At 34.3% G+C, this 13,963-nt stretch overlaps 1 protein-coding gene across 7 annotated transcripts in view; it reads left to right on the forward strand.

The window, feature by feature from the left end:
* The window catches only part of CDH18 (cadherin 18), a 521,943-nt gene that overhangs the window by 455,120 nt on the left and 52,860 nt on the right, over positions 1-13,963 (forward strand). For all 7 annotated transcript variants that reach the window (XM_042048680.1, XM_042048682.1, XM_042048689.1 and 4 more), the window contains 2 exons: positions 483-650; positions 12,011-12,198. In XM_042048680.1, coding sequence (XP_041904614.1) covers positions 483-650; positions 12,011-12,198 — 356 coding nt within the window. The remainder of the gene's footprint in view (positions 1-482; positions 651-12,010; positions 12,199-13,963) is intronic.

Below are 13,963 nucleotides of genomic sequence, written 5' to 3' on the forward strand. Positions count from 1 at the left end.
CTTTTTTTTTTTAAATTTGTCAAATTGGAAAATCTAGCTTTTGGGTTAGTTTTAAGAGATATTTGATATACTAATTAAGAAATTACCTTTTGTTAATAAACAATTTTTGTTTATTCAGTGGGATAAGAGTTCCAATCCATTAGTTTTTCTGTTAAGTAGCGATTTAAAGAGTTGTATGAGAAAACAATGTTATTTTGGCAATGTACCTTTGGGTCAGGAATGTTATATAAGGTAGATTATTTATTTAATAATATAATAATTGATTTAATAAATATTGTTTTAATTTCTTCATATTATCAAGCAGGTTGATTGTCTAGCAGCATCTGGAGTTGTATTTTATATATATATATCTATGACACAAACAACTGAAAACGACTTAGCTCCACCTTCCCTTAGAAGAAAGGTTATGCCCAGCCTTTGCTCTTGCTTGAACAGGTTAATCCTGATCTTCTGTTTGTTTGTTTGTTTTCTTTCCTCCACAGGAGTCATCAGGACTGCCTTGCACAACATGGACAGGGAAGCCAGAGAGCATTATTCCGTTGTCATTCAAGCCAAAGATATGGCTGGGCAGGTCGGAGGGCTGTCAGGGTCAACAACTGTAAATATCACACTCACAGATGTCAACGACAATCCACCCAGGTTTCCTCAGAGTATGTACAATTTCAACATATAACTGATTTGAAAATCACGTTGATTTTCAGCGAAGTAAGAAGCGATCAGTGAAATCCAGTTGGCAGTCAAATTCACGGGGAATAGGGAGCTTGAAAGCATTTGGATTCACCAATATTTTTTAATTTTCCAGTATTTGCAGATAAAGCACAGAGATGGCATAGTTAAAATACTGAAACCAGTAAAGATTTCTTTCAGTTAACCGCTGAATAATATTGAGGTGGATTACAAAGGTATACTGTTCTCATATGTGGGTTATTCTCCAGTATTTGTTAAATGCATATTTCAATAACTGTGTGATTTTGATCCCATGAGGGAATGATGATGTTCCTATGGTAGACAAAAGCAAAAGACAATGCATTAAAATATTTAATCCAACATGCCTTTGGCTGCTTCCATATGTATCTATCAAATTTTTTCTTCTTCTACACCCAACTAAACTTTTAAGATCAATTATTATACTCAGATGGTCAAAATCTAAGATGTTTCTCACTATTGTTGAGCAATGGTGGAATCTGAATTTATCACAGATAAATGAATTGTTGGTGTTGATTTCAAACAATATCATCACATGCTTATATGAAGAATAAATACCAGAATAGAATATCTTAATGTGACCGCTAATAGGAGGTTAATTTTTATCCAGCTCATTGGGTGTCCATTGATCTGACACAGCAGCTGGGATCTTGTAGGAATTCTGAATTCAGTCGACAATTTATTTAAAAATCTTATGGCACGTAAATGTATTTTCTCTGCATATTGGCTCAAGGCCAGCAAGAGTGTTGTAATCTGGTCTCAGACATTGCGTGAGTTGTTGTAGAACATAATGGACTGGTAGCTATAGGAACATCCACCAGGAAATGCATTAAGCTGTTTGAATGAGAAGATTTATAAACAATAGTAGAGATCACAAGGCTCCAGGGACAAACAAAGCTCCCTGGCAATACACGTTATATAAAATCTGGCCAAACAGTGAGTAGGCTTATTAAGAGTGTTGTAGAAATGAGTATTTGTTCTGTGCCTCAAAAAGACATGAAAACATAAAGCTTTTGAAACACATCCTTAAATAAAATATATTCGGTTTTATGTTCCACAAAATTTTCATTGCATTCATCATTCTATTTATAATACTTTTTAACTATTGGAAAGGCAAAAGGTAAGGCTTATCTTTAAATTAGAGCTAAATTAGAAAGAAAGTATGTCTTAAGTTTCCTGCAAACTCAATGGATGCAGGAATGGATCCCTACCTATCAGGTTTCAAAAATTGGCTTCTTTTATTTTGAATGGACGGGTTTAGATATAAAACTGACAAGCAGGAAGAAATGTACATTGGCATATGTATTTCTTCATCTGTGTTAATATTTTTTTGGAAATCAAAGAAGTATAAAATATTCATGCTGTAATTTAAACATTTTAAGGGATTATAATAACATTGAAAATGACAAAACATTTCACATTTAATGAAAGCTTATTATTTAGGGCAAAACAAAATTGTATTTTAATATTTATTCTTTATATAAAGATATTATTTCTAAAACAGGTCTTGTAGAATGCAAACATTTGCTTTCTTTGCTTACAGAAGATTCCTATACCACAGCTATCACTGACATTGTTTCTTTACTCCTTCTCAAGAACTATATTTTAAACCCCTTGCAAAAGAGCAGTAGCTACATGTTAATAGAGAATGAAAATACAGTTGATTTAAAAAAGGCCGTTTTACCATCATGAACTATATACACGAGTCTTGCACTAAAAGAAATAACTTCTTTGTTTATTTTACTTCTGTTTCCTTTGTGTGCCATGATTTTCCGTTAAATTTCTCTTCAATTTCCTTATTAGACGGAATGCTAAATGAGACTTACTGGGGCTTGTCACATTCAGAATTGAATTGAAGGGAAGTGCTAACCAAAACTGCCTATATCGAGTGTATAACCCTTGGGACAGGCTGAGCCTCAGCTAAACCACAGACTTTCTTTTGGTTAGTTTCCTTTTCTCCGTTACCATACTTGTGAGTTTTGAATCTGATTCTAAATGTATGAGTACCTTACTTGAGAACATGCTGGGAAGTACATCTTATTGATGCTGTTTTATTTGTTTTACTTATAAATATACTTTGTTGTATATATTTAAAAGATGGTACCTTTCTGGCTTTAGTAGATCAGTGTTCATTAGACACGCAAAATGCAGTAAGATGTGCAGGCTTTTTCCCCTTAAAGAAACACTTTAAACCCCTATTTAAAACAAACATAATGGTTGTAAATATATCTGCTAAAAAGGGTTTATTGTGTTTTATTCTTTACTCATTATAAATAGAGCTGACTTTCTTTCAAAGAAATTCCTAAAAGAGCTACAGTTTTCCAAGATATTAAAAAACCTAGGAGAAATAATATGAAATAGGACTGCCTAATTTTATCAGTCTGATTTCTGGTATAGGAAACACAGTTGAAAAATTCTGATTGCAAAACAGTAGTATGTCTCAGAAGTAGGAAAGGGGTTGTGAATTCAGCAGGAGAATAGCCTGAAACCTCAAATACTTTTTGCTTTTCAATTACTTCAGTGCATCTTGTATAATACTGGTTTCTTTTTCTTCATCATCATAAATTTCCTTTCTTTTAAGAGACAAGTAATAAATGAACTAATGTAAGCTGACAGTGCTCTGCATGGGAAGAATTTTGCATCCCTCAGTTCTTGTTAGTTTTACCACTGATGGACCCATGTTCTTGATGGCTGAGGACCCTAATTTCATAGTCATAAATTTATTTCATAATTTGATAGAAGATATTCCATCTTCTGATGACACTGTTATCAGCCTTGAGTTACCTCAGAATGTGCTGTATACTTTTATTTCATTAATTCTCTCTGGTGTTGCTTAAGATGAATTCTCTGTGTTTTGCTTTGTTTAGTGTGAAGAAATTCTGGTAGCATCAAGATCATCACACTAGGCAGAGGTTTCCACTGGCATGCATCAGTTCTAATGACTACATCATTAGAACACCAAGTTCTAATGATTACATTCTGGCTAGTGTGTAGAATATATGTAGTTGCTGTGTCTAGACTCTAATTTGTAATATTTGTTTGATACATCTAGCTGATCTACTCACCTAGTTCTTCAGGATAAAGCAGAACTTATATACAAGTCATGGCTTAAAACAATTTTTATAAAGCTTGGTTGTTGAGGCTTAGTAATTTTGTGGCGGTAAGAAAATGCAATGTGAAATTATTTATATGCATAATTAGTTTGGCCTCTCTTTTTACAATATCCTTATATGAAAAGTACACAGCCACGTTTAAATAGGAATGTTGCATGGAGATTCTCCCCTTAGTTCTGAAAAAGTAAACTCACATCCCAGAAGCAGACATTGACTCTGTTCAGTGCTAGTAAGGTGTCCACTGTCTGGCCTTGTTAATATAACTCATTAGCTAATTAAGTGCAAAAGTATCTGCTACCCATTTTCTTTTGAAATTCATACTCATTCATGTGGTCCTTTCTGAATCCCCAGTTCCATGTAGTACTTCCAGTTGTCATGATTTCCATACATAACTGTCTGCACCCTATCACTCCCCACGGCCGTGTGCTGCAGACTGTCCTGTCCTACCTGGTGACTAGTCTAGAGCTATCTGCCTTCTCTTTTACCACTTGGCTCCTCCCAAATGTGATGAGAAAAGCAAAATTTTTTCTGATTTTTTTTTAGCAGGCCTTTCTCCTTTTTTCATCCAGTAATTGCGAAGAGGCTTGTAGAATGACGTGTTTTACGTCTCTGTCCTTGTGTTAGACTTGCCTGACATTGGACAAGGATTAAAAGTTACTGGAGACTGTTAAATTAAAAGGATTACAGAAGTTTTGTGTCCTCAGGAAACTCAGATTTTAAATAAAACAAAATCAGGACATGATAACTGGTTTCTCTTAAGATTGCTGACATCTGATCAACTGTACCTTTTTAAATTAGATTTTTTGCATATCTAGTATAATCTAGATCCTGTTCATTGTGCCACTTATGGGCTTGAGAAGTGGGATCAGATGAACCTAATGTAGTTCAAGAAGCCCAAGTGCAAGCTCTGCACCGAGGGCAGGGCAATCCCAGGCATGAATACAGACAGAGAAGGCTCAAGAGAGACCTCATTGCAGTGTTTCAGTACTTAAAAAGGACTTACAGAAATGACTGAGAACAACTTTTTACATGGGCAGGTAATGATATCAGATGGGGGAACATTTTAAACTGAAAGAGAGTAGGTTTAGACTAGATGTCAGGAGGAAATTCTTTACAGGTAAGGCTGGTGAGGCACTGGCACAGGTTGCCCAGAGAAGCTTTAGATGTCCTATCCCTGGAAGTGTTCAAGGCCAGGTTGGATGGGGGTCTGGGCACCCTAGTGTAGTGAAAGGTATCCCTGCCCATGCTAGGGAAGCTAAAACCAGGATTGTCTTTAAGGTGCCTTCCAACCCAAGGCATTCTATGAGTCTATGATTCTACATGTTGATGAGTCTAGCAATGATCCAGTATCCAGGGAGTATTAGGAAGCATTTCATTCCAGAAATTATTCCACATTTAAAGGTTGCTTATTTTTTAAGATTTTTTTCATTATAATTAGACTAATATCTTTTTCAGATTTCTCACTTGTCACTTCCTATCTGTGTGACTATTACATTTTCACGTAAGAGTCGCACAACGTAATTCTAGTGCTGAAAAGTATTTTGCTTCTCATATATTCTTAAAGGTTGATATATGTTGAATTAACTGAGATTTTAAAGTGTGTGCTCAGGTTTCAAAGTCAGTGATCAGGTTTTGAAGTGGATGACCAGTGAGTGACACTTCCTTTGTGAGTACAGTTGGTGTTCAGTATACTGATTTTCTGCCTTTACAGAGAATTATCACAAGGCCCCCGACCTTTTTTTTTTCTTTGAAAGTGGCTAAAGTGTCACATCAGAAACTGAATGAGGGGCAGGTATAAAGCTTCTCTTTCTGTGAGTTTTCAGAAACTTCCTCCTGTGCAGGAGGAAGTTCAACAGAAACTATGCAGCCACAAGCAAAGGTAAGGGGGAAAAGCTGCTATTGCATGTTTGTATTACCTGGTGAAGATGTTAGTTTTAAATGTTAGAGAAGTATGTTGGAGCTTGATTCTCTAGAAGTATTTAGAATTACCTGCTTAGCAAGGCTGCTGCACATGGACAACAAGCTGTTTTAGAGAGTGGTAAAAGAGACAAACCTTGCTGATCTGAGTGATTTTCTAAAATTTCTTTTTTACTGTATCTTCGTAATGTGCTAGAATCAATCATTCATCTATGGGATGCCTTGGACATATGAGAAACACATTACTTGAGAGATTTATGTTCATTAAGTTAAAAAAAGAGTTAAAACATGAAATGAAAGTGTATGTACCTTTGGGTGTATGCTTCCATAGTCTGGAAAATGCTATCTAAAGTGATTTGTTTGCCTTTTTCCTTTTTTTTTTTTTTGAGAAGGATGGTATGTTCTAATACTTGCACAATATTTGAAGTTAAAGCTACCAAATTGTTTCACTGAAATATGACATGAGTTATTTAATGGCATTTGATTACATAGGAAATCTCGTGATGTTCTGTTTCCTAAGTAGAATAAGCGTGATTTCCGTAATCAGTTTTTACTGTAAAATTTAATTAACTAAATATAGTACTTTTCAAGAGTATTAGATATCTTTTCTTAAAATTCTCCTTCAATGAGAATTCATGACAATGAAATTTGGTGATAGAATTGTTTATGGAATTCAAATCTTACAGCGAAGTTTAATGGGGTAAAAATATATTTATGTCAAAGTCTGATTAAATATTTGTAATAAATATGTGGTCTACAAACTGAGTTTTAGCTCCAGCTATGTGCATCAAATTTACTCATAACATGGAGTCTTATTTCACTTTCTTGAGTATTGTCCATAAGGATTTTTGTGTACCAGATCCATTATTAATTACGTATATCAAAATAACTTTGAAACACTCTAGACAGAAAAAAACATGCAGGTTTTTTGGTTTGTTTGTTTGTTTTTCGGTGGGTTTTTGAATGAGACCATAATGGTTTTGGGAATTAGGCAATGTTGTTTGGTTTTTTTTGTCTGAGTGGAGAATTGGGAGCAGGACCACTCCATTTTGAGGCGTGTTCTTTGGAAAGCCTTAATCTTCATGTCCTTTATGAAGCTAAACCCCAATGTGATCACAATCCTAGCTGTGCTAGTGCCAGGGAAAAGCAAATGAACAAACAAACAACAAAACAAACACAGTGCAAATGGAGTTTAACCCTTTTACAGGTGTTGCTATTGCTCTCTGCTTTACCCAAGCTGCCTGAGGTAGCCATGGTCCCCCTTTAAATGGCGTAAAATATGGGGAACACAGCACAGACTCTAGAGACTGCTACAGATCATGCCCAACAATTAAATTCCTCATTAGTGATTATTATGGAGTGCTTATGTTGCTTTACCCATGCCATTTGCATAGAAAATATGTGTTTGGGGCTTCAATACCTGCAGGAAAGTACTCAGTCTGAAAATCCAGGAAAGCCAGTTTTCTTTATGTTTCTTCCATTCATAGATATGAGTGGCATAAACATCACACTTTTTGCAAGAAGCCAGAGTACTTTTGCTCTCCAAGGTTGAAAGTTCAGTATTCTGGGGTCAGAAAGTTTTCAAGAACTTCTAGTTACTGTCTCTAAAGGCAAAGAGTCATGGAAAATAAACTCATCACTGATTAAAATTGTAACCATAATCATAACTCCTGTTTTACGCTGAGATGTAAAAAGCAGGGACATGATGTACAAGTCTTGTTTCAGCCAAAGGAGCCTATTGTATCAAAAAAAGAATGTTTGTGGGTTTTTTTCTAAACTGACCCAAGATTGTTATGTTCTTCACACTTTCAAGGCAAGCAAAATTTTGAAGGATTTGAGTTTTGAAAGCTTTTTTATTGTCATATTTGCAAATAAGAAGTAACTTCACTTATAATTCAGATATGTTTAGAAAGTGCAATAGCATTGGGGTTTTTGGCAGGGAAGAAGAATAAGCCAAACATACCTCCTAAAAATTTCTTAGTTGAGTTTTATGAAAGAGATGTTGGCATCAAAAAGAATATTCAAATCAAAAACAGTAGCTATAAAATTGACTGAACTCCTGCAACCATAAAAGTTGCTGTATTCTTAATGATGATGGATTAAAATTGGATTGATTATATTAAAAATAAGCATAGTAAAGGAACATGTGACATATGTCCAAGACATACTGTGACAAATAGGCTTCTAAAAAGACTTCAGTCTCAAAAGAGAAATCCAGAATTATCTATTACATGTAATGAAAATAAGCAGCTGAAGAATATCTTTCTCAAAGAAAACCACCAAAGAAGATTGAGCATAGTCCACAGTGGAAGCTCCACTTGTTTTACCAAAGATGGCAGGCAGTAAAACATGAGACATACCTTCATAAATTGCAGGATCATAGGTTCATGTGGGACTTGAAAAAGTAATCTGACCCAAAGCCCTGCTTAAAGCAGGTTCAGTTAGATCAAGTTGCTAAGAGTCTCATCTTGCAGAGCCTTGAAAGGTCCTTTTCAGGTCCCTTTCTGCAAAACTGCTTTACAACTGGCTGGCCCCAGCATGTACTGATGAATGGCACTATTCCTCCCCTGGTGCCATCATTGAATGTCATGAGGTTTGTGTTAGAGCATTTCTCCAGCATGTCCAGGTCCCTTTGAGCAGCAGCCCTGCCCTCCAGTGTACTAAACGCTTTTTCCCCAAGTTGGTGTTCAGTATTATGTCTCTTCTCTCTTCCACTGTTAAATAAGATAGTGTCTACTGTTCAAGAAGACATCATAACCTATAAGTAAGTCAAAATTATCAACAGAATAGAATAGATTAATAAATACAATCTTTTTAATATTATGCTTATTGATTTTCATTAAGTACAGTTATACTTCTTTTTTGAGAGGTTTAGACAGAAGTTAGTTTTCTGAGAGTAAGACACAGCACTGAAGGTTGCCTGGAGGCAAATTGAAATGAAAGTATTTTGCGCTAAAGAGAAATAAATTGTTTCTGTACTATAATGACAGATAAGCCATAAAGTTTATTGAAATATGAAGATCATATGCATGAATTTGGAAAATGTTTCAATTAGCACAGATTAAAGTCCTGCAAGGTGGTATCCTATACAGTACATTATCTGTAAAAAAATATTAATTTTTTCATATCATGAGCAAAGTGAATGCATCTGAGAGAATGTGATAAAAGTTGATAACTGAATCAACCAAGATTCTCTATCTGTAAGAAACAGGCCAGCTTCTCTAGAAAAAATTAGACCATCCCCAAAAGATTTCTGCTTCACAACAGAAGTCTGCAGTGCAGGAAGCATAGGAGCAAACTGTTCAACATGGGCAGATTTGGTGGAAAAGTTTTGCTATAGACTGATGGTGCCTGATCCTCAGGGCTCCTATGTTCCCAGTCAATTGTTTTAGAGGGTTGAGACAGACTCATAGTTTTCAATACAGCATTGTAGATTTGCAGTATACACTTCCCATATTTTACAGTGTCCTATTAAACTTTCTTTATTCAATGCCCAAGGAAACATTCATAGAATCAGAATCACAGATTATGCTGAGTTTAAAGGGACCCAATGGAGAACACCCAAGGAGTCACAGCATGTACCTGCGAGCATTGTCTGAATCCATCTTGGACTCAGACAGGATCGGTGCTGTGACCTCTTCCCTGAGGAGCCTGTTCCAGTGCCCAATTGAGCCTTTAGTCAGTTCCTCTTACTAGCAATAAAGTTTCCAACAATTTAGCATTTAACATTTCCAGTTTCCACCAGTAGCTTAAATAAATGTCTATAATATATTTTACCTAACCTTCATGTTGCTGAATTTTATTTTCTTGTGTGTTTGATTTTTTTAGATAATGTTCTTTTGTATTTATCTATTTGACTCATGTCTCTATGAGATAATGTCAGGCTCTCTCTATGGAGCAGTGGTTAAATACTTGTTGGGAGACATTTCTGACCTTATAATCTAAGAGTTTTTATTTTTTCAACAGTTTTCTTTTCATTCTATCTGCTTTTTTTAAACATTTCTGTTCTACAGAAACTGACATAATTAATGAGTCATTTCAAATATTTGTTTTGCTTGAAGATTTAGTATTTAGGAGTCTTTGAAGCTGGTATCAGTAAAACAATTTTCTGAAACAGATGGCTAACACTTGGGGTGTGATTATAAAGCAGAGTGTAGTGTCATGTAGATAGATATATTTGAACAAGCTCAACTATTTGGTAGTCTCCAATTAGTTCACCCTATCATATGAGTTTATATACATCCAGCTCCTGAAGTAGCTTGATTATATAACATGATCTTAATGGCCTTAATCTTTTCTCTTTTGGAAGAGCAAAAGTGTCAAAAACCCCCATATTTTGCATTTATTTTAACAATAAGTAAATTTCAAAATTAATTTCATCCCATTACTATAATTTTATGTATGAAATAAAGCAACCAGCATTGCTGAAGTGTCAGTTGACAGCATCTGTAAGCAAAAAACATTGCAGGGCATTTATTTGGAAATTTGTGTAGGTGGCTTTTACATGCATAAAAAGGATTGCATCAAAGTATTAACTATGAATTTTAATTGAATTAAGTAATTGTCCTGTTACATCGGTGTTGGTATTTTATCTTTTACATGATAATTTTTTCCTCTTGCTCTGCTGGAAATTTCTTATTTTCCTTAAGATTTCCAAAATGAATAATAACTTATTTTTCATTTTCATAGGAAACCTCTCTTTCCCTCTAGACAAACAAAGCTAAGTGCACTTGTCCATCCTTATCACACCACTAGTTGTTTAGTAGTACTATGTGTTAGTAATAAAAAATTAATTCAAAACTACAAAAATGTTTTGGAACTGTTGTGCAAGAAATTTAAAAGATTTATAATGAAATCTTCTGTTTTCTAGCAGGTGTCTATAAAGGTAGCTATATTTTAGTCATGATATCTACTCCCTTTTCAATTGCAGCTTCTGTAGGTTGATAATTTCTTCATCCAACCAGTACGGGGTTTCAGCCACAATTCAGGTTCAATTTCTGGATTCAATTTAAATGTTGCCTTTCTCTTGCTACATGCTTACCAAGGGCTCTTCTGCAGTCAGGCTACCTGGATTAAACCCAACAAACCATAACAACATCTTAGCTTTCATATGTCCACTCTCAAACCTGCTGATCCACCATCCTGCCACTCAGTTTTGCACTATTGCACTCACTGTCACAGAATGCCTTCAAGGAACATAAACTTGGTAAAGTTTCAGAAGATGTGTAATAACAGAAGTTATTTTGCTCTCTTTTCTGTGTTGGTAGTTGGACAGTGATGTAAACTCTTCAGACTGTTAGGGAGGCATTTGAATTGGGGTTGTTTAGGTGGAAAATGGGGATGTTGTTGATACGTGCACACCCTCTATTGGATGTGAATTATTCTTTTCAGTTCTGGTAGATTTCAGCATCCCTGCTGTGTTACAATGGTAGCATTACTGGAGAAAACTCTGGTTTTTTGGCCTAGTTTCATATGGAGATTGAGATTTATGTAATGAAATTATGTCTGTTTGCCACTTTTATTTCCTTGTGGCACCTTCTTGTCCACCAGAAAACTTTGCAGCTTTTAGGAGCTATCATAAAAAATCATAGAGACAGTTAAGAAAATTATCTTTCACAAAAATATGTCACTTACTAATTATTAACCTAACAGGTTACAAAAACACTGAAAGGAGGTCATAGCTGTAAAGGAAGATTTTTCTGGGCACAAATGTGTAATAATTCATTGTACTCATTATGTTAGTTTCCGTTTACTGTGGATGGCAGTTAATTTTTTTTTTTTTGCAAAGGGTAAAATATTAAGATTTATTAACTTTTTCCTTTAGAAAAAAAATTATGTGTTGAAAATGTTGATGCAATGTTGCAGAAATGATTGGATTTTGGAAAAAAAGGTAACAGATTTTTCAATTCAAAAGTACTCACTTGATCATGCAATTAATTGTAAGTTGGTAAAATATATATTTTTTGGTTATGGAGAGTATAAACTTGTAAAAATACTCGTATGAAGTAATTTCTGTGTTATGTGATGTACAGCAATAGCTGTGAAAACTAAAATCCTACATTAGGTAATTTGGATTTCGAATAGGGAATGAAGGCATCCCAAGTAAAATACAATTCAGTTTTGAATTCTTTCAGGGATCTAAATAAATTCATAGGTTTATTTGTCACTTTTATATATGAAATACTCTTCCATTTACTCAGACATCTATCAAGCAGATAACTAGAAAATGACTAGAAAATGTCCAAGCTATTATGTTGGGCTTTTTCCCCCCTCAGAACACTATCAACTCTATGTTCCTGAGTCAGCTCAAGTTGGATCAGCAGTTGGCAAAATCAAAGCAAATGATGCAGACACTGGTTCAAATGCAGACATGAAGTACACAATTATAAATGGAGATGGCTCTGGGGTATTCTCCATATCTACTGACAAAGAAACAAGGGAAGGAATTCTCTCACTGAAGAAGGTAAGCCATAGAAGATGTAAAATTTGGGTGAAAATTCTACTTTTGTTCCCAGACTACTTGAATCTTGACGCAGAAAGTTTATCTCTGGCAATGAATGTGTAATTCAGTTAGCACAGACTGTTATTCTTTGATTGACTTTCCAGCTGGTATCTAAATCATCCAGTATTGTGCTAAAGACTTAAAATGTTACTGGTCAAACTATTACAGAGTTATCATTTATATGAATTACTTATACTTGCCCCAGTCAGTTGAGAGTTCTCATGTAGGTTTGTTGATATTGAATCTTGTAGATATCAATTATATATACCCATAGACCCTAAAAATTAAAAGTGAGTGTATATTCAAAATTGCTTATATGTATTCTGGTCTTGATTAATGGTTAGAGGAATGAAATCCTGAGAAAATGTGAAAAAGGAGAATAAATAAAAACTATCATAGAGCATGTAATATTTTTTTTTTTTTGCTTCTGAATAGATATATATGTATTTAAGATATTAAAAGTAGTTTCTAACTCAATGAAATATTATTTTTATAATTCATAAGGATTTTAAAAGATCTCTTCCAATATCTTAAAAAGCTTTAACTCAGTGTCTTTTGTAATGGTTATGTAATACCCACCTTTTTCAACCAGATAAAAGTAAACTGTCTTTTCTGTACCGCTGAATTATTTTCTGATGGCCTTGTTGTAGCTAAACCATAATCTGTTATTTCTTCTTCAATATGAGCATTGTACTCTCACCATGGCTGCTGTTCATTAACTACAACATTTATGCATATTCAAAACATGAAGTAGAAAGGAAGAACTTGCAACATAATGAAATACACAAAATCTGTTAAATCACATTTCTTACTGGTTTTGACAGACAAAGTAGCTTTAAAAATTTTTTCACTATGATTTAGAATATGACAAAAGCATATGTTGCCTGTTCTTGTACATAAATATGACAATGATTTAAGTCATTTTTACATCAGGACAAGAAGAGGTACATTTTGCTTAGGTAATGTTACATTCCAGTTGAGCAGAAATTCGGCACTTAAAGTTACATAAGTTTGTGTGAAATACCTCCATTATTTCCTAAGATAATATATCCTTTTGTACAGTATAACAAAAAAGTCTTCTTGGTTTTTTTTTTTTGTTTGTTTTTCTCCCTTTTTTACTCAGATCTTGTATACAGTTTAGCAAGTATATTATATTCTGTGTACTGTGATTGTTTTTAATTTAGATTGGGTTTCAAGCTGAATTTTTTGATAGCCCACTCAAAACAGATAATCTAAACTAAGGACAAAATTGTTCTTAAGTTTTGTGTATCAGATGCCAGTGCCTTCTATAAATGTAGAATAAAATTATTTGTCCTCTAATACTTCTCTAGAAGCATCTACAGTAGAAAAAGTCATAAATAAATATATTATTTTGTCTAATTATCAGAAATCCTCATCAAGATATTAAAACCTCACTTATGTGAGATTCTGATGCAAAAATAATTTTTTTCAGTGCCTCAATTTAGTCTTTTCAACAGGTATGCAAAGGCTCTGAGTGTTAGACAGAATCTCTTCTTGTCTCATTCTGGGCTGACCCGAAATATCCAGTACTTTCATTATCTTTCCTCTTAACAAACCTGTGGAGCCATTCTTCAGTCTCAAAGATACTTTATTGTCTGATAAAATAGCTACATAAAAGAAAGAGTTTGTGTTACCACAGAACTTTGTGTCATTCCACATATGTTTTCTGAGTGATATAACCTTCCTGTAGAAATTAATCCAGTCA

The sequence above is a fragment of the Corvus kubaryi genome, unplaced genomic scaffold (assembly GCF_017639235.1).
Source record: "Corvus kubaryi isolate FWS band 111438036 unplaced genomic scaffold, C.kubaryi_AGA036_p1.0 68, whole genome shotgun sequence".
Lineage (NCBI taxonomy): Eukaryota > Metazoa > Chordata > Aves > Passeriformes > Corvidae > Corvus > Corvus kubaryi.